Source organism: Sceloporus undulatus, chromosome 3, assembly GCF_019175285.1.
Source record: "Sceloporus undulatus isolate JIND9_A2432 ecotype Alabama chromosome 3, SceUnd_v1.1, whole genome shotgun sequence".
Taxonomy (NCBI): Eukaryota; Metazoa; Chordata; class Lepidosauria; order Squamata; family Phrynosomatidae; genus Sceloporus; species Sceloporus undulatus.
The window spans coordinates 178,132,204-178,150,906 of record NC_056524.1 but is presented as its reverse complement, the minus strand read 5'-3'; the positions used below and the strand labels follow the sequence as shown (position 1 = coordinate 178,150,906).

Genomic DNA, 18,703 nt, shown 5'->3' with positions numbered 1-18,703 from the left:
CTTCCCCTGAGGCTGAGAGTAAATTGAGCTTGTCCTGTTGTCCCCTTTCCTTTGCTCCTTTATACATGATTGGAAAAAATGGGGTCAGCTAGAAGATGAGAGGAGAGAAAAACATAACATCATATTATGGGGATGAGGTTGGGGAATCAAGACTAGGTGACACAACTCCTTCCTTTAAGAGGAAAGAAGGAACAAGATACAGTAATTGGGAGTTCCTATGCTTCTTTTCCTGTCTGTATTTTGGAACAAGTTACTTATCGATGTGATTTATTTGGGATTTAAAAATAGAGTGAAGGATGATGGGGTTTATTGTGTTATTCTTATTTGTTCTTTTAATATTTGGAGATGTTCTCCTGTTTTTGTAAAATATAAGAGAACTTAAAAGTCTAGTCATGTGAGTCAGACATGACCAGTGAACAATGATATACCTCTAATGCCCACCTCTGTTTTTAGAAAGTGGGCTTCATTTTCCTAGATTAGGTTTCAGTGTTGGTTGTCTCTGCATTCAGAGGTGCTAAAAGTGCAGAGAAGTGCCATCATCTAAGCTGCACATTTGGAAAGGTCCAAAAGGAAGCAGAGTACGTTACAATGATTTGATCACATTGTCTAATTATATTAGGTTATTATTCTCCTCCTTGTACACCAGGAGCAATCCCAGTGTTACACAAAGAAATTGTTGTTGTTTACTACTGCCAAGTTGGCTTTGACTGATGGACAGAGTCACCCTGTCATCAACAGCCCTGCTCAGGTCCTGCAGATTCATGACCATGGCTTCCTTGACTAGGTCTATCCATCTGAAATGCAGTCTTCCTCTTTTCCTCTTGCTTTCTACCTTCCCAAGCATTATTGCCTTTTCTAAAGAATCAGTTTGTTCTCATGATATGGCCAAAGTATGATATTCTGAGTTTACTCACTTGGCTTGTTCAGGCAGATTTGCTCCAGGGCACATATATTGGTCTTTTTAGCAGTCCATGGTGTCCACAGAACTCTTCACCAGCACCACATTTCAAATGAGTGTTTCTTCTTATCAGCTTTCTTCATGTCCAGCTTTCACAACCGTACAAAGTGGAAATACAATGGCACAGAAAACCTAACTTTAGTATCCAATGATATAACTTTACACTTCAGGATGTGTGTAATTCCTTCATAGCTGCCTTCTGAACGTATGGGAAATCTTTCCTTAATTCAATGTCTTCATTGTCCACTTTAAAGTTATATAAATCATCTGGAGTCATTATTTTTGTTTTCTTAATATTCAAGTGTGAACCTGCCTCTATACTTTCTTCCTTGACTTTCTTCAGTAATCATTCCAAATCTTTGCCAAAATACATGCTACTTTTTTAAAAAGTGTCAGGGTTTGTTTGTTTGTTTTTTAAAAAAGAATCCACATGGTGTAGTGGTTTGGGTGTTGGACTAGGACTCTGGAAGACCAGGGTTTGAATTCCCACTCAGTCATGGAAACTCACCAAGTGACCTTGGGCAAATCACTCTCTCTTTGGAGATTATTGCACACAAAAAATGTAATTTATCTCCAACAGGATACAGTCACATTTTGGATTTTTTTCTGGTTTTATCACACTTAAATCGCCACCAGTATTGCTGAGCAACAGCAAACCACAGGCAGCCTGGATCCCAGCCATGCTCAGCTGGCTGCTTTGCAAACTGGAAAGCTCCTGTTTTTGCAAAGCGGCTGGCTGAGCACAGCTGGAATCTGGGCTGCCTGCAGGTTGCAGTTGCCTGGTGGCGGCAGTGGCTATTTACATGTGATAAAACCAGGTAATAATCCGAAACTCGACTGTATCCCATCTGGGATAAAACACATTTTTTGAGTATGATAATCTCCTTAGTCTCAGAGGGGGCAATGACAAATCCCCCTTTCAATAATTATTGCCATGAAAACTCTGACCTTAGGGTAGCCATAAGCTGGAAAATATTTGAAGGCACACAACAGCAACAGATTTTTGAACAATTTATTGAGAAGTCTAACATTTATCCATATTACCTCTATTCCATAAAACCTATATGTGTCAGTAGATAATTCATGATGATTATGGGGGGGGGGTCATTGTTTTAGCACTCCCCCTGCCCCAGTTTACTTCACAGTAATTGGAGATGGAATCACAAGACTACAATTTTTTTTAATCCTACAGAAGTAACAATAACAAAATAAAGTTTTAAATCCCAGAAGATTTCATGGGTGTTTCTCCATCAGGTCAAGGATTTCATTATACAGGCGCTGATGAGCATCAATGCCCCAAATGAAATCCCAGTGGGTCCAGTCAGACAGCTCTTTGTAATGAATAAGGTTAGTGATTCCAGGCAGTAACTCTGCAATTTCCTTTGGCTGGCAAACCCAGTCCTGTCCTCCACTCCACAAAGCAACTGGCACAGCCATCTTTTCTATGCTGTAGAAGGGTGGAGTAGTCTGCGAAAAGAGAAATGTCGTGCTTTAGGGATATGACATGTGGAGATAAGCTAATGCAAAACTCAGAGCAAATGTGAGTGCTAAAAAACAGGGTCAGCTGGAGCAAGGAATAAATCTACACAGATACTGAAAAAAATGAAGGGAAATAGAAGAGGAAAGAGGAAAGAAAGAAAGAAAGAATGAAAGAAAGAAAGCACAACTATGAAATATATCAGGTGACAAAGTCACTAGATGTTCTATATGCAGCTGACCAACATATTAACAGTTCCTTTCTGGAGAAAACTGCTTTCAGATTCCAGAAAGCATTCTGAACAAAATCTCAAATAAAATAAAATAAAATGAAATAAAATGCAGCTTAGGTATTATGCATTTGGAACTTTATTTTAATACTTTTTTATAATTTTACATGTATTTTATTGCTTTTATAGTAATGTACTTTACCTGCATAATTTGTTATCATTACTGTGTAGTTTTATATTTTATTACTCCTTAGATTGTAAGGATTCAGTGTTTTGAATTGATTGTATCTGTAAAGCTTCATGTAAACATATAGTGCTATACAAATAAATGATAATAATTATTATTATTCCCAATTCAAACCACCTTGGACTACTTTTACTGCAGGTCTCAAGAGGGGAGAAAGAGAGACTGAGAGAGCTGATTGTAGTTAATGTTGTTAATGTTTGGTTTATTCTTTTTCTCTCTCTCATTAGGCCTCAAGCAGACGGGGCAAAGGAGTGGCCAGGGGCTGCTCCCACCTTGATTGCTCCCCATTTGATGCAGGACTACAGCAACCAGACACCATGGTCCCAAGGCCTGCTAGCACCATGGTCTGCAATGGACCACTGGCAAGGAGCACTTTTTTGTGTTCCTTTTTGAACCAGTTTGGGCTGCCTTAGGCTGCCGCAGCACAACAACAGCCTTATCTGGGGGTGTGTGTTATCTGAATGCCATGCCAACAGATTGGTGTGAAGGCAGCGCTTTTGGCTTGTCTGTGTCAGGCCATTAGTCTCTATGGCTGTGTCCACACTGCAAAAATAATCCAGTTTGACATCACTTTAACTGTCATGGCTCAATACTATGGAATTCTGGGAATTGTAGTTTTTGTTGTAGAACCAGAGCTTTCTGACAGAGAAGGCTAAATCTCTCCCAAAACTACAATTACTGAAATTCCATAGCATGTATCCATGGCACTTAAAGCAATGTTAAACTGGATTATTTCTGCAGTGCAGACACACCTTATGTAATTTGCATATTTTGCAGTTCCATTTTTTAAAAAATTACATCCATTTTTGGGCTGGAAGTCAATGTGCAAGAGGAGAAGAAAACCTGTAAAAACATTAATTGACCTTGATGAAACTGTATGGTTTGTTTTGTCTACACTGTGCATTCTGTCATGGATAAAATATTTTTATCATAAAAATTAATGCACCTTGGAAATTATGTATGGACTGGATAAGCCAAACTTTTAATACCACAGCTTTGCATATGCACTGGATAAAATTTAGGATCCACATATTTAATACTGATTCTCTTCCAAAATACATACAAACCCAGCACTTCATACCTGATTGTATTTTTCTTTATTCTTAGAGCCATAGTCAAAATATCTGAATTTCCCTGTTTTAATTGACTGGAAAATGAAAGAGAACAGATAAATGAATAAGTACAATGGCCTTTGACTAGAAAGATTGGAGGACATTTAAAGAAGATATGTATGAACAGTGTTTTCTCACTATTTTGTCCGCTATTATCCTTGAATGAGAAAACATGAAACAACTTCAGAGTTGTCATAATTAGATCTTAGATCTTCTCATGGGACTTTAAGCAATACAAGTATGGATATGAAAATCTAGCATTGTTGGTATAGACATCTGTCAGTCTCATTCTTAAACTGCTTAATTTCCAGTCAACATTTTCATCCCATTCTGCCTCTATATCAGGTTGTGGCAGGTGTTTCCCCCCCATGGAAATTAATGCAAATATGGATGTACCTCCCACAAATGTACATATTTTTGAAATGTCTTTTGTAACTCATTTTGTACTTTACACTGAGTAGATAGAGTCTAGGCATGTTTCCCCTCCTCAAAGTGTGTCATTTTAATCATGCACATTTTTCAAATCTGTACATAGATTGGTACATATTTTTCCCACACAGTCAGTTCCTAGAACTGGAACATAAAAGTTTTCCCTTGCCAGCAGAAGAGCAGCAAGATAGTAACCATCCTAGCCTCTTTAGGCTAGACACTCTGGGTTGCTTTTACTAAAATAATTGTTTTATCTTCAACTGATGATATAAATAATACTTTCCATTATTCTTTTCAATATAAAAAATTTACTCCCTTTGTGGAAAGATTTATCTCTTTTCATTTGCATTTGACTCTTCATGTTATCATTATTGCCTTTCTTCCAGACAATCCACTTTTATAGAGAGTGCAAACTGCAACTCCAGAAAATTCTGAGAATTACCCCTAAAGGCCAATTGATGATAAGGCTGAAACTTGTTGAATTTTTAAAGAAATAAAAGTTTTTCACCATCATACAGCATGTGGGATTCCTCCTCTCATTCTTCCATATCATTGCTGTATGCAAAAGTATTTCAAGTGTATTGTTTCTGAGAACTTAAGCTATTCAAAACAAAGTGATTCTGTGAGTTAAAATCTTTGAATTCATTCTTGAGTCTGTCTCTCACTGGCTTTCTGCAAACTTCTTGTCTAACTGCAAGAACTGTGTACAGATTCAAGGTAACAGATAAGGTAATAAGAACAATTTTAAAACTGTTCCTTCACAGGAATTATGATGTTATAAAGAGCATGTTATCTTCAGAGATAAGAAATGACACACATGCAATAGAGGAGTGTTCAAGAGCTTTTTGTATAATTTTGAAACCTCTATAAAGTGCTACCACTGTGAAATAAAGTTTGCCCATCATAGGCATTGCTTTGAGTAAGATGAACTGAAAGCAATTGTCTTTTTCTGTCTTTTTGATCATAGTCTTTATGTGGTACCTTTTTCTCCAGATTCAGAGCTCAATCCAGTTCTGTATCCTAGTCAGGGGATATGGTAGGGCTAACATCTTAGTCCAAACCAATACCATTACCATTTAAAATTTAAGCAGCCAGCTACAGAAGGTAGTGCTGGTAAAACATGAGTCATGCTGTATCAAACCAACAATCCACCTAATCCATTTTTCTATTCCAACCAAAAGGCCATTGGAAGTCCAATGTTAATGTTGATTAATATTTTATTTTATTTTATATCCTGCTTTTCTGCCAATATGAAATCTGAGGTAGTTCACAATATAACAAAAGACAACTGAAAGCAATTGTAATCATAATTCAAAAACAGTTTTAAAAATCGAATAAATTAAAAACAGTACTAATAGGAAACAGCTTAAAACGTTTAAAACACACAGATGAAAATAAAAAGGCAACACACATACCCAGCCCCAGACTCTTCTGCAGCAAATTGTCAATTAATAGGCAAACACCTGTTTATTACTTTTTAAAGACCCAAGTAATATATAAATCATATTATGACTGGACACAGAGCTTGTTGCAATATAAGAGTTAAATGTTGTTGTAACTACAGTTTCATTGTTTGCTACTCCAGAAGTGTTTTTATTGAAAGAGAAGATTATACATTGTATTTATACTAATCAGTTTATACTTGCGTTACTCTACCTGGCTCCAATGGATGAAATTTTTCACAGAAGTGTAATCTGGGAATATGGATACATATACATCAGACCGGCTCTGTAAAGAAAAAGTGCTTAGAAACCATTTTCATTTCAAAAGAGGTTTGTGAACAGGGAAAAGGTAAGAAGCTGTGACACAGCCTTTCAGGTACTATCTTTGGCTCAGCTTCTTGAGAGGTCAGGAAGTGGTATTCTATAAACCAAAACCAGTCATAATGGACTATACTCAGGAAATGGTGGAAGAAGGAATCTAGCACCACCCGTAAGATTAGCTGATTTATTTTACCATGAACTTTCTTGGATTTCAGTCTAGTTCATCAGATGTGCTAATGGATGCCACAGGTAGATTAGCAGTCTTTATGATTGTGCAAGAAGGTGGAATTAGAGTATAATGGGATACAGAAAAATGCAAATTATGATACTGATCATAAACCTTCAAAGAGTTGTGTAAGATCATACAAGCCTGTCAAGCTTGGCAGTGTGAATTCCTTGAGTCTGAGGTTTATCACATGCAATGTTAACGGTAGAGAACAGGATTGAGTTGGAACGGGTTAAAACTGATGTCTCACAGGCGGGATACAGACGGGCAAAAAGGGGTGTATTAATGACGTCATGAAGGTAGAGCCTTCAGACGGCCCTTACCTGAATGCCGCCATGAACACGCCCCCCGCACGCCCCAAGCGGGAAGAAGCGGCATTAAAAAGGTGCTGCTTTTCTCCGCTTCTTTTCCGTTTGATGCGCAGCTGCGCAGCTCCGTCTGTAAGCTGCTGCACCGGTACGTCCGAATTCCTATGCCACTAATTTAAGTTGCCCATTTAAAAGCTCCGTGTCTGCTGCGTCGCATAATGAGTCGGGGTCCTGGATCATGCGCAGATTGCAGTCAGGCTTTAATTGCAGCGTCAGCTGCCATGCAGGTGTGGAAGCTGCAGCACAGCTGCAGTGCATTTTAAGACTCGTAACCCTAACCCTAACCCTAACCCTAACCCTAGAGCAACATGTACGCAAGCGCTGCTTGGAAAGTTTGGACTTTAAAGTGAACCCCTACACACATTCCTGTGTCATTTTCACCTAACAATAAAAAACGCTAAAACTAAATATTTACATATGTACAAGGGAGGTGATGGGGGATGGCAGGGGGACAGCGGTGGCAGCAGAGACAGCTGTGGCTGAGCATTGCAGATTCAGCAGGAGCGCGGGGACCAAAGGAGAGGAGGCATCTATGATGCTGGTGACACTGGCAACGTGCAAGCGGACAAGGATGCCAACACCAGCTGATCACCAGCTGGCAGGAGACCACCATTGTTCTTGGGCAGAGCGGGGGGAAAGTTTTAAAGGGGCTTGGGCACTTTAAATGTGCCCATAGGCTTTCTGCCGCCGCTGCTTAGCGCTGCAGCTGCGCAGCTGCGCATCCGCCAGCCGGCAAAGGGAAAAAAAAGCCGCAGTTTGGGCCGCCCGTGAGGAAGCTGCCTCTCTTTTTGCAGCGTCCTCCGAGGCGGCGGTTTGGAAACTCCGGGGCTGAAACGGACCCAGGTGAGGCGTCTTCACTGCCCCCCATGTGGAAGCCCCAACACCTGAAGCACGCCCCCGGGGCTGGCGGTCTGGAGGCTCCGTATTCAGCAGAATACACCTCCAAGACGTCTTCTCCTGCCCGTCTGTAGCCCGCCTCAGCATGCAAAATTGCTGTTGCGCAGCCAATTTTGATACTATGGAAGCTTTCTGTAGTACCAAAATTGGCTGCCAGAGCACAGCTAGAGGACAGGTAATGATCAGACGGCAACATAGCAGCAATTTTGCATGCAGTGACATCAGATTTAACCTGTTCCTGCCTGATCCCATCCCATGCCCAGGTCGGCATTAAAATTGCATGGGATAAACTCCTCTATCAGCAGCAAGTGGTCAGAGAGTTGAACTAAACAGAATCCGCTCAGAAGCTCCTTGGGTCTCTCACTATAGTGAGTAGACATAGGCTGCTGCCACACTGTATAATTAATGCAAATTGACACTGCTTTAACTGTCATTGCTCCATCCTATGGAAACTTAGGGCTTGTAGTTTGTTGTGGCTCTCTGACAGAGAAGACTAAATATCTCACAAAACTCCAAATCCCAGAATTCCATAGCACTGTGCCATGGCAGTTAAACTGCATGAGTTCTGCAGTATAGAGGCAGCCATCGCTACCTCTGTACACTGAAATAGCATGAAGTCAAATATGGGCCTCTCACAGACAGAACCGTGTACTGACTACTCTTAGGTGGCATGCATACTACAGAAATAATCTAGTTTGACACCACTTTAACTGCCATGACCCAATGCTATGGAATTCTGGGAACTGTACTTTTGTGAGACCTTTAGCCTTCTCTGTCAGAGAGCTCTGACACTAAAACAAACTACAGTACCCAGGTTCCCACAGGATGGAGCCATGACAGTTAAAGTGGTGTCAACCTGAATTATTTTTGCAATGTGGATGCAGCCTAAGTAATATCTGATGAACATTTTTAAGAACATGGTCTCTGTGTACATATTTGTATACCTATTTGCCCATCCACATTCTTCCATATCAGGGTGGTCTCCTGAGGTATATTACTCAAGGTGCTTGGACATCCATTTCCAATGATGAATCCATGGGGAAGGGGAAGTAATAACAATAAAGCATTTGCACATTCAAGAAAGGCAATAGCCCAAACATATCAGCTGATAACTTTGGCCACTTTTGAAAATTAGAGTCAACCCTGATCTAAACAATGGACATTTACTACATCTGATTGAAAATCTGCCTTTTTTGCACATCAAAGTTTGAATCATCTAACCTTAGAGAGCATGGCAGCTAGGTCTAATAGCATCTTGAAAGGGTTTTTTCCCAGCAACTTAAACAGAATTTGTGCTTTCTATTCATACCAAATTCAGCATGAAATTATCTTTTCAAACACATATAAATACCTCATTTAGATTTTTCTTATTGAAACCACTGACAAGCAAAAGCGCTTGTTTGCAGATTCCATCTAAGAATCGGCTGCTGCATCTCCGAGCCAGAAATGCTCTAATCCGTGGTCCCAGCAGGCAGAATTCTTTTGTGCCAAAGATAACCTGTACAACCCACAGATTGGAGCAATTAACTGCTGTAGACAAAGTTACTTAAGATTCAAGGAGATAGATAGATAGATAGATAGATAGATAGATAGATAGATAGATAGAGCTTAAGAAAGTTAATGTTCAAATTAGAAATCAATCTCAAATCGATCCCACATAAATTTGCCCTGAGATTTGGGAGTCCCAAATTATCATGTCTCTAGTCTAAAGTGGAAACATAATTCTTTAAGAATTCACCATTGTTCCAAGTTTGATTTCCAAGTTTTGCATAGAGTTTCACATGTTAATGATGGACAGGGAAGTCTCTTTCTGGTGGGCATCAATTTCCCATCTCTTCATTCATTCATACATTCTTTCTAGCCCATAACAGCATTATTATTTTTTTAAAAAAATATGAAAATGTTTATATAAATATTTTAATATGCAATTTTAATGTGATTTCTCACCAAATACAGATGTATAAATGTATACTAGGGGAAAGAATTTTATTGATTAAGAAAAGGATCTGATTGAAAACATACCTTCAGCAATACCTCTGGCAACCGTCCAATTTGTAGGAGAGGACTTACAGCATAATGCAATGTATATGCAGGTCCCAAAGCAAAGAAAATCTTAATTTTTTCAGCTAGTTCAGGGACCATAGAAAATCCAATAAAAGCTGCAAAAATAGAAGAAATGCTATTCAGTATCCTTTAAAAAGTAGACAACAGGGAGAAATACAATATAAGAGCCCAGATAAAAAAACTTGTTAAATTAACACTGAAGTTCTCTGCCCACTTATAAGTCATATAACCTCCACTAAAATGATTTAGTATACTAAAGCCAAAGTGACCACACTTGCTCACATAACTACAGACAGCCCTCCATTTTCACAGGGGATTCGTTCTGGAACACACACACACCTGAAAATGGGGACTTGCCAATATTCAAGCCCCATAGGCTTGAATGGGGTATATGCCCACGAGTGCATGCAAGGTGTACGCCGCAGGGGGTTGCCCCATTGAAAATAACGGAGGTCGCCCCTCCTTAAATATTCAAGAATGTAGACCTCAAGTGCATGAGAAAGGAGGAGCGACTGTAATAATACTCTTATCTAATCTAATACAACCGGAGTTTTTTTCTAGAAAGAAAGACACTTTAATTTGAACCAGCTAAAACTGTAATTCTTTCCATTGTGAATGGAATTGAGGAGGGGAGCTCACAAAAGATTGTGATAAAAAAAATCTGAAATAGATTCTTAGAGATGTCAGCAAACATTCAACAGAGTAAAAAAAAAGGAACTTATTAATGAGCTCAGTAATGAATTAGTTGTTTTCTTTCATGTTAGAGCAAGATTGGGAAACTTGCTCCCCATGAGATGGGGTTGCCGCTACCACAAAAATAGGTGTCACCCCTTTTGGGTTCTTGGGTTGAGAGTTAGACCCCCCAAACCTGCAGGAATTGTTCATCCTTGAAGAAAGAATAAACTAAAAACAGATAAAGTAATAAAGTTTATGGCTGATATTTTTCACAGCAAATCAATTTTCAATATGGAGAATTAGTAGCTGCACATAAAGAAGCAATGCATTATTATGGTCAAAAGTAGCACATGAAATATACAAGAATTATGAGATCCTGTAAAGTAAACAATGTACTACAATAATATAAAAAGGAACATACTTCATGTTAATCTAATCATCACCAGAATTCATAGATTGCATTAAACTGCTTAATTATCAAGGATCTACTGCAGGTATTAGTGGCTCCACAGAGTCCTGCCACTTTATCTGTAATGTTGACTTGCTGTTGAATGTCTTAACATCATGTTCCACTTATGGCAACCCTAAAATGAACATATCACAGCATTTTCTAGGGTCACCCAGTGGATTTCCATTGCAGAGCAGAGAATTGAACACAGGTCTTTCCAGTGTTCTAGTCCAACACTCAAACCACTACATCATACTAGCTCTTTATAATCTTGGGCATTAGAAAGGAATTAAAAGATAAAACTAATGTAGCCATTTCTTTTCTCCCCCCCCCCCCTTTATTGTAGGGGGACAGTAGTGGAAGAAAATAGGATTAATAAAAACACTGTGAATAAATTAAATACTATAATAAAACATACCCATACTATCTCCATCACAGGGAAATATGGTCCCCTGATACAGAACTCTACAATATATTTCCTCCAGATGTACAGACAGTATGATATTAAATCAGGCTAACATGAATGCTTGTCTAGATTTGAAGGTTATTAAATTAACCGTCTAATTAAAAACAATAATTATAAGCCGCTCTGATAGCCTTTAGGGCTGAAGGGCGGGGTATAAATACCATAAATAAAATTAAAATAAATAAGGCCAAGGATTTATTTCAGGAAAGAGAAAATTTCTGTAATCAGGCTTAAATGTTGCTATGATTTTACTTCCCAGACTCTTTGCTTAATGATAATTTTAGTATAGAGAATCTGAGAGCTATTAAACTGTAACCTAAAATGCTGGGGTCTTGAGAGGGCAACCACAGATTAATATGTTTTAGGGGAATTTTAGTAGCTCAGTTATGTTTTAGCCAAGGCAAAGACCCGTATAACCAACTGGGCCATAAAACATAGCCATCCTGAACAAAGAGACAGCAAATCTCTCCAGCCTGTCCCTTTGCTTTTCAACTTTTCGCCAGATGCCAGAGGCCATATACCTCTTTCCCATCAATGAACCCATAATTTATTTACACGTCGAGGGATGCATCTCTCTGCCTGCATGCCTACTTGCAAGGCTCCCTGGCAAAGTCCTCCACATTTCTGTGAAATCCTGATATCTTGCCTTCAGAAGAATATTGAAGCTACGTAAATTGCATGCCTTTCAACGGGGAGGTTTGATATCAAGGGTATATTAGGAGTCAGGCAGGGGCATTACAAAACTACTTGGTGTACACTAGTTTTTCAGTCAGTTGCCTTCTCCATTTTGACTGAAAAGTATGTGTTAAATTTAGTGGGGCCAGTCTTACAGGGGAGAAAAACTATAGTGAGAGATTAATCATTTGTGTGTCCAAGTATGTGTCTCTAAAAGAGTAAATGCCTCAAGATGAAACACCACTTTAGAAATGCAGGATGGGATAGCAAATATAACCCTTAAGAATACGTAGGCAGATCAACCCATCTGCTGTGTTCTCTTCAAACATCTTAAAAATTACTTTTATGGTCTCTATTTTATTCAAGCTGCCAGCAGTAATTGCAAGACTGGATCATCCCATGCCATCTTGATTTGAGACATCCAAATACAGTCAGCCCTCCATATCCACGGATTCAAGCATCCACAGCTTGAAAATATTCAAAATATTTATATAAATTCCTAAAAGCAAGCCTTGATTTTGCAATTTTATATAAGGGGCACCATTTTACTATGCCACTGTATTTAATGGGACTTGAATATCCAAACCCAGTGGATTCCAAAGGAGCACTGCCCCTGGCAATCTAACCATCATCCCTACTATACATATCATTTCTACTATCCTTGAAATTTGTAATCCATTTTGCTACAGATGAAAGACATTGTGCACAAAATTGTCGGTGCACTGAATGGCACGCTTTATTTTCAACTTACCTATTGTAGACCCCTGGGCATGGCCTGCATAATAAATCTTCTCCTGGCCAGTTTTCTGAAGAATAAAGTTTACTATAGCAGGAAGGTCATAGATGCCCATTTCATGAAAACTGCAAGCCAAAAGACACAGTGTGGATTACAAAGTATGTTCATAATCTTCTTCAAGGTAATTGGCTCTCTTTCTAGAAAGAACTAGTGCACTGATAAGGAATAAATTTCATTCTTGTGGGCAAGAATGAATAATTTAACTATTTTTCTCTCCACTGCAAGAATGCCCTTGAAACCTGTGCAGTTTGGACAGAATATTTGCAGTTCATAATCTTTTATTCAGAAAATACATATGTAGTGGGTTTGCACAGAAAAAAGCAACCCCCCCCCCCAAAAAAACCCACTGTTTTTCTGCACATAAAATAAAATCTCTGTGTAGGAAATTCCACTTTCTATGCAAAAAACACCCCTCAAAATCCTCACATGTGTTTTTCATGAAGATTAAGTCCTTAACTATAAAGGTTACCATACGTCCAGGGTTCTGTTCATCACAATTTTCCAACACTCAGGGAATGGTTTTCACCTATTTATGAACATTTCCCTTTCCTAATGGGTAACATGGGGCTGTCCATTGGCTGTATCATGGGAACTGTAAGCCGACAATATCTGGAGGGCCACATGTTCCCCACCCTATAACTATGGTACGGATGAGATCCAGCAGTCATTAAATTTTCACTAAAAGAAGAAAAGAAAGAGTTGTTTCTCAGGCCACTAGTTTCAAGCTAAAACAAAACAGGTTTATATCACAATCCTAGATATGTTCACCCCACAGCATCCAAATGGATATAGGACTGGGGGCTTTGAACTGTAAGCATAAAGTAAATATACTAGGGGTAAAGAACAGCTCATACTGCTACAGGAAAATCAAGTAATCAACTATTGCTGGAGTCAGAATTTCATCTAAACATAACATTTCGATGGAAGTATAGTTGTAAAACTTTCACTCCCTACACAGTGGTGCAGTCAAAAAAATAATTTGCTACTTTGATTATTCTGACTTTGGAGGAGTTTTCTAAGTAATCAAGCAGAGCACTGGGCTTCTACATCTCACTAACACAATGGCAAAACTACAACCAAATAAAATAGATCTGGCTCTGAACCCTAGAACACTTATCTTGGAAAATTTCAATACTGAAATAGTCAAGAAAAATGATTGGCTAAACAATAGAGCTGCCTATCAGATGCCCTGTGGACTGGTTTATATTACAATTCCCAATTTCAGGAGGCCCAATAGAAATATGCCTGTGGAGTATTAGGTTTGTAATCACATGTTTGTAGGCATTTTTTTTAAAGTGCAGACATGCAAATAATAGGGATGTAGTTAATGGCAGCTCCCCAGTATATTTGAATGAAAGTAAGCCCGGTCAAGAAAAAGCATACTTTGGACTCTAAAATAAAAGAAAACCATTTTTCTGCACTGAAATTTTTAAAATTATTTCACACAAAACAAATTTACCTGAAATTCCAAAATTCTTCTTGGTCAACTGTAAGATTTTCATGTCTTCTAGACCAGAAATTCCCTCTGCTATTTCCAATCCACACATCATATCCAGCATCTGCTAGCATGAATCCTAGGCTTTGATGGGGCAGATTTGCTACCCAGTCACTGCCCTCCAAGGTTAAACCATGCATTAGCAATACAGTACAGGTGATTTTGAGCCTGAAAGATGAATGCATACTATTAAAATAGCCAAAGCATTCCTTCACCTGCTGCGTTTTGATACCTGTCTTTCGTTGTATGATAGAGGTTGTAGGTGTGTAATGGGAGGTGGGTCACAATGCTTGTCCCACTCCAGATTCTTGCCCATTTTAACAGCTTAAGTCCTGATATTTGTGCATGGAGTGGAGGTCCAAAGGGAACAATTCATATTTATGGGGACTGCTGCACTTGAGGAGAGGTCCAGCTTTTCTCCACTGCTACACTGTAAGTTGGTTACCCACTGTGTAAAATTATCAGAACCCAGTGCAACGAGAGTTGGTGAACTGGAGCAAGGACCAAAAAACAGAAAGGCTAATGAAAAGAAAGCAGAGAAAATAAGGAATTTCAATTTACCATGTAGCTCTCTGGACACCCATCCCAAGTTAGCACCTGCATAGTGGTCTAAGTAACCTTTTCACAGTCTTCCCTGTTCTAGTGAGTTATACTGTATTTCTATTTAAGTTATAGTGATATGTGCATCCAGGTGCTAATATCTATAAATTGGCATAAGCAAATTTTATGATGAGTCCTCTTTTACTGCTATTTGTGATAGATTTTTTCTTTTTTGACAGTGCAAAAATGGCTGCTTTATTTAGGTCTCCTCTAATCTGTCCCTGAGTTATGTATAATAGAGTCATGGAGTTGGAAGGGGTCTCATAGGCCAACCCTCTGCTCAGTGCAGGAAACTCAGCTAAAGCATCCCCAGCAGGTAGCTGTCCAGCCTTTATGAAAACATCAAAAGAAGACCCTATCACCTGTCTAGACAATTAGTTCCATTGCTGAACTGATCTTACTGTCAAGAAGTTCTTTCTAATGTTTAGCTGAAATCTACTCTCCTGTAACTTAAAATCTTTAGATTTGATCCTAGCCTCTGAGGCAGCAGAGAACAGGCCTGCTCTCTCTCCTCTGTGCCAACCCTTCAATCATGTTATTATGTACATTCTCAAAGATCATAGAATCATAGAGTTGAAAAAGACCTAAAGGGCCATCCAGTCCAACCCCATTCTGCCATGCAGGAAATCTCAATCAAAGCATCCCCGACAGATGGCCATCCAGCCTCTGCTTAAAGACCTCCAAAGAAGGAGACTCCACCACACTCTGAGGGAGTGTGTTCGACTGTCGAACAGCCCTTACTGTTAGGAAGTTCCTCCTAATGTTGAGGTGGAATCTCTTTTCCTGGAGCTTGCATCCATTGTTCTCTGTTCTCTGGAGCAGCAGAAATCAAGCTTGTTCCCTCCTCAATATGACATCCCTTCAAATATTTAAACAGAGCTATCATATCACCTCTTAACCTTCTCTTCTCCAGGCTAAACATCCCCAGCTCCCGAAGGCGTTTCTCACAGGGCATGGTTTCCAGACCCTTCACCATTTTAGTTGCCTTCCTTTGGACACACTCCAGTTTCTCCACATCCTTTTTAAATTGTGGTGCCCAGAACTGGCCATAGTATTCTAGGTGGGACCTGACCAGAGCAGAATAGAGTGGCACTATTACTTCTCTTGATCTAGACACTGTACTTCTATTGATGCAGCCTAAAATCGCATTGGCCTTGTTAGCTGCCGTATCGCACTGTTGACTCATGTTCAATTTGTGGTCTACTCTAATTAGTCAAGTATTCCATTGTTGTTGTCATTTTTGCTGTTGTTGCTGTTGTGTGCCTTCAAGTCATTCGTGACTTATGGCAACTGTAAGGCAAATCTATTGCTGTCTAACCCATAAATGTAATTCTCAGGGTGAGGTCAAATAGGGTGCTTTATATTCATTTCCTTTTGCCTAAATAATGACCACTTATTTGGGTCTATAGCTTTTCTTTACCTGCTGGTATTCTGTTCACGCTCAGGTAATAACCATCCCCTGTAAGGACATCATATTCTTCAGAAGGATATCCCCAGTACAGTATTTTCTCACTCTGTAAAAATACACAGATGAACATTAGACTCACTTTGGCAGTTACTGCAGGCTCATTTATATGTTGTCAAAAGATACAAAATTAACACACACACCCCAAAAGTAATGAATGAGTGCATTGATCTGCATAAACTCTATACAGGTTGCATCTGCCTTATCTGCTTGGGACCAGAAGTGTTTTAGATTTCAAATTTGTTTATTTTATTTATTTTTGGATTTTGGAATATTTGTATTTGAATACTTGTATTTGAACATACATATATGATGAGAGGGAACCCAAGTTAAATCATGAAATTCATTTATGTTTTATATACATTTTATACATGCAGTCTGAAGGTAATTTTATACAATAAATTAAATACTTTTGTGTATGAAATGTAATTTTTGTACATTTAACTGTCAGAAAGCAAATGTGTCACTATGCTTTTTAAATTTTTATTTGGTGTGTGTTGGAAGAGGGGTAGTCTTATATGGCGAGTATATCCCAAACTCTATATTTTAACTTGAAAAGTTGGGGATCGTATTATACGGAAAATACGGGTATATCATTTGAGATTAAGCTACATCTCTCTGAATAGGCATGTATAGAATTGCACTGTAATGCTGATGTAACAAATAATGTTGTCAGCATTATTTATTTAGATATTTATAGATATTTAAAATAAGGTTGGGAAAGTGCAGTCTATGGGCCACATGTGCCCCCACCTTCTGTTGGGGGCCCAAAGTCCTTCCCAGACCCTGTACTGTCCTCAAGTCCTCTCCAATTAAATAAAATTAAATAAAAAACAAAATGCCTGGAGAGGTGACATGCCTTAAATAAGCTCTCCAGCCATCATCACTTCCTTTTAGTTCTAAAAATTGTCCAAAAGCCAGCTTGAGCAGGGGGGAAGAAGCACTTACTGTACTTCTATGTCACATTTTCAACTGCTTGTCAACCCAAAGGATGGTTCTACCTCAGGGTCAGGGTGCGGAGAGTGACAAGTGAGCCAGAGCATTGTTATGAACTCCAAGTCTTATAGCTCAACTTACAATGTTCATAAATTGCTCAGGATTACTTTCCGGTTTGCTTTTGGCTTCTTCCAGACTCACACTTCCTTGTACAGCCAGCATGCTAAGGAAATACCACACCCTGGAACACCTGCAGAACAAATGAATTCTTTAGTTGTGGAAAGCAAATGTGCTTGGGGGACTGATTTGGGGGGGTTGGCCGGAATGCATGGTTGAGTTCTAATCTTTATACTTTTCTGATCTTGCACAATCAAAAGCACCACATAAAAGTGATGAAAGGGACACTTGGTTGCTCATAAACTAAGTTCCTAGTGAGACCTTAAAGTGAAATGTACATTTCTGTTTCCTTCAGGAAAGCTTTTTAACTTAAATGTGCAGCTAGCATCATAAGACAAAAGTGCATTTGGATTTACTTCATTTTGTTTGAATAACAACACCTCCACATGCCATAGGACAAGCCACTTTCAAAACTGTGAAAACACTTTAAAATGTCGTATGATGTTTCATAATGAGTGGTTGAATTCATAGGAGTCCTGGTGGTGCAGTGGTTAAATGCCTGTACTGCAGCCACTCACTCAAAACCATAAGGTTGCAAGTTCAAGACCAGTAAAAGGGCTCAAGCTCAACTCAGGCTTGCATCCTTCCAAGGTCACTAAAATGAGTACCCAGATTGTTGGGGGCAAATTAGCTTACAGTTGTAAACCGCTTAGACACTGCTTAGGCGGTATGAAGGGGTATATAAATGAAGCTTGTTTGTTGTTTGTTGAATACTAGTAACATAACATGGAATGGGCAGACACTTGTCTACTCTAGATAGACTCAGCTGGCTCCAACATTTGCAGTCATCATCTGTCAGCAACTCATTCCTTCTCCCTGCTGGCTGCACAGGAGATAGTTGAAAGAAGGGGTTTAATTAGGTAGGTCTTTCCAAGGCTGTCCAGATGGGTGGGCGAGGAAGAGGGAGGAAAGCACCATCCACTGGCTTGCCCACCCACCCACCTGTCCAGCTGCATGTGTCATTCTGCACAGGGCATGTGGGTCAGTGAAGCAGAGGCAGAAAAGGGGGTGTAGGTCTGTAAAATGCCTCACCCAGTCATCCGCCCAGCCTAGGGTTCTCCCATGGCTGGCCAGGCAGGCAGGTAAGACAGAAGGAAGGAAGGGGGAGACAGAGCTGTCCGCTGCTACCGATTAAATCCCCGCACCAGGTGACACCGACCTTAGTTGGTTGAAGGAACAAAGCCTGCTGCCCAGCTGATG

At 39.4% G+C, this 18,703-nt stretch overlaps 1 protein-coding gene across 1 annotated transcript; it reads right to left on the bottom strand.

Annotated features, from left to right (window-relative positions):
- Window positions 1-2,191: 2,191 nt before the first annotated feature.
- On the bottom strand, window positions 2,192-18,459 carry LOC121925895 (lipase member M-like). The gene is made up of 10 exons (XM_042458462.1): window positions 18,446-18,459; window positions 17,468-17,576; window positions 16,336-16,439; window positions 14,290-14,493; window positions 12,786-12,895; window positions 9,729-9,865; window positions 9,058-9,204; window positions 6,109-6,180; window positions 3,993-4,058; window positions 2,192-2,425 (listed from the first exon to the last, which is right to left on the bottom strand). Exons 1-10 carry the CDS (start codon window positions 18,457-18,459, stop codon window positions 2,192-2,194), a joined length of 1,197 nt encoding a protein of 398 aa, XP_042314396.1.
- Between the last annotated feature and the right edge of the window lie 244 nt (window positions 18,460-18,703).

Bases quoted from the DNA above. Each gene is read 5' to 3' on its own strand.
- LOC121925895 (XM_042458462.1), bottom strand. The intron at 16,440-17,467 runs GTAAGTTGAGCT...GTATTTTTACAG, and splicing joins CTGAGCAATTTATGAACATT to AGTGAGAAAATACTGTACTG. The intron at 9,205-9,728 runs GTATGTTTTCAA...TGGGTTGTACAG, and splicing joins TGCCAGAGGTATTGCTGAAG to GTTATCTTTGGCACAAAAGA.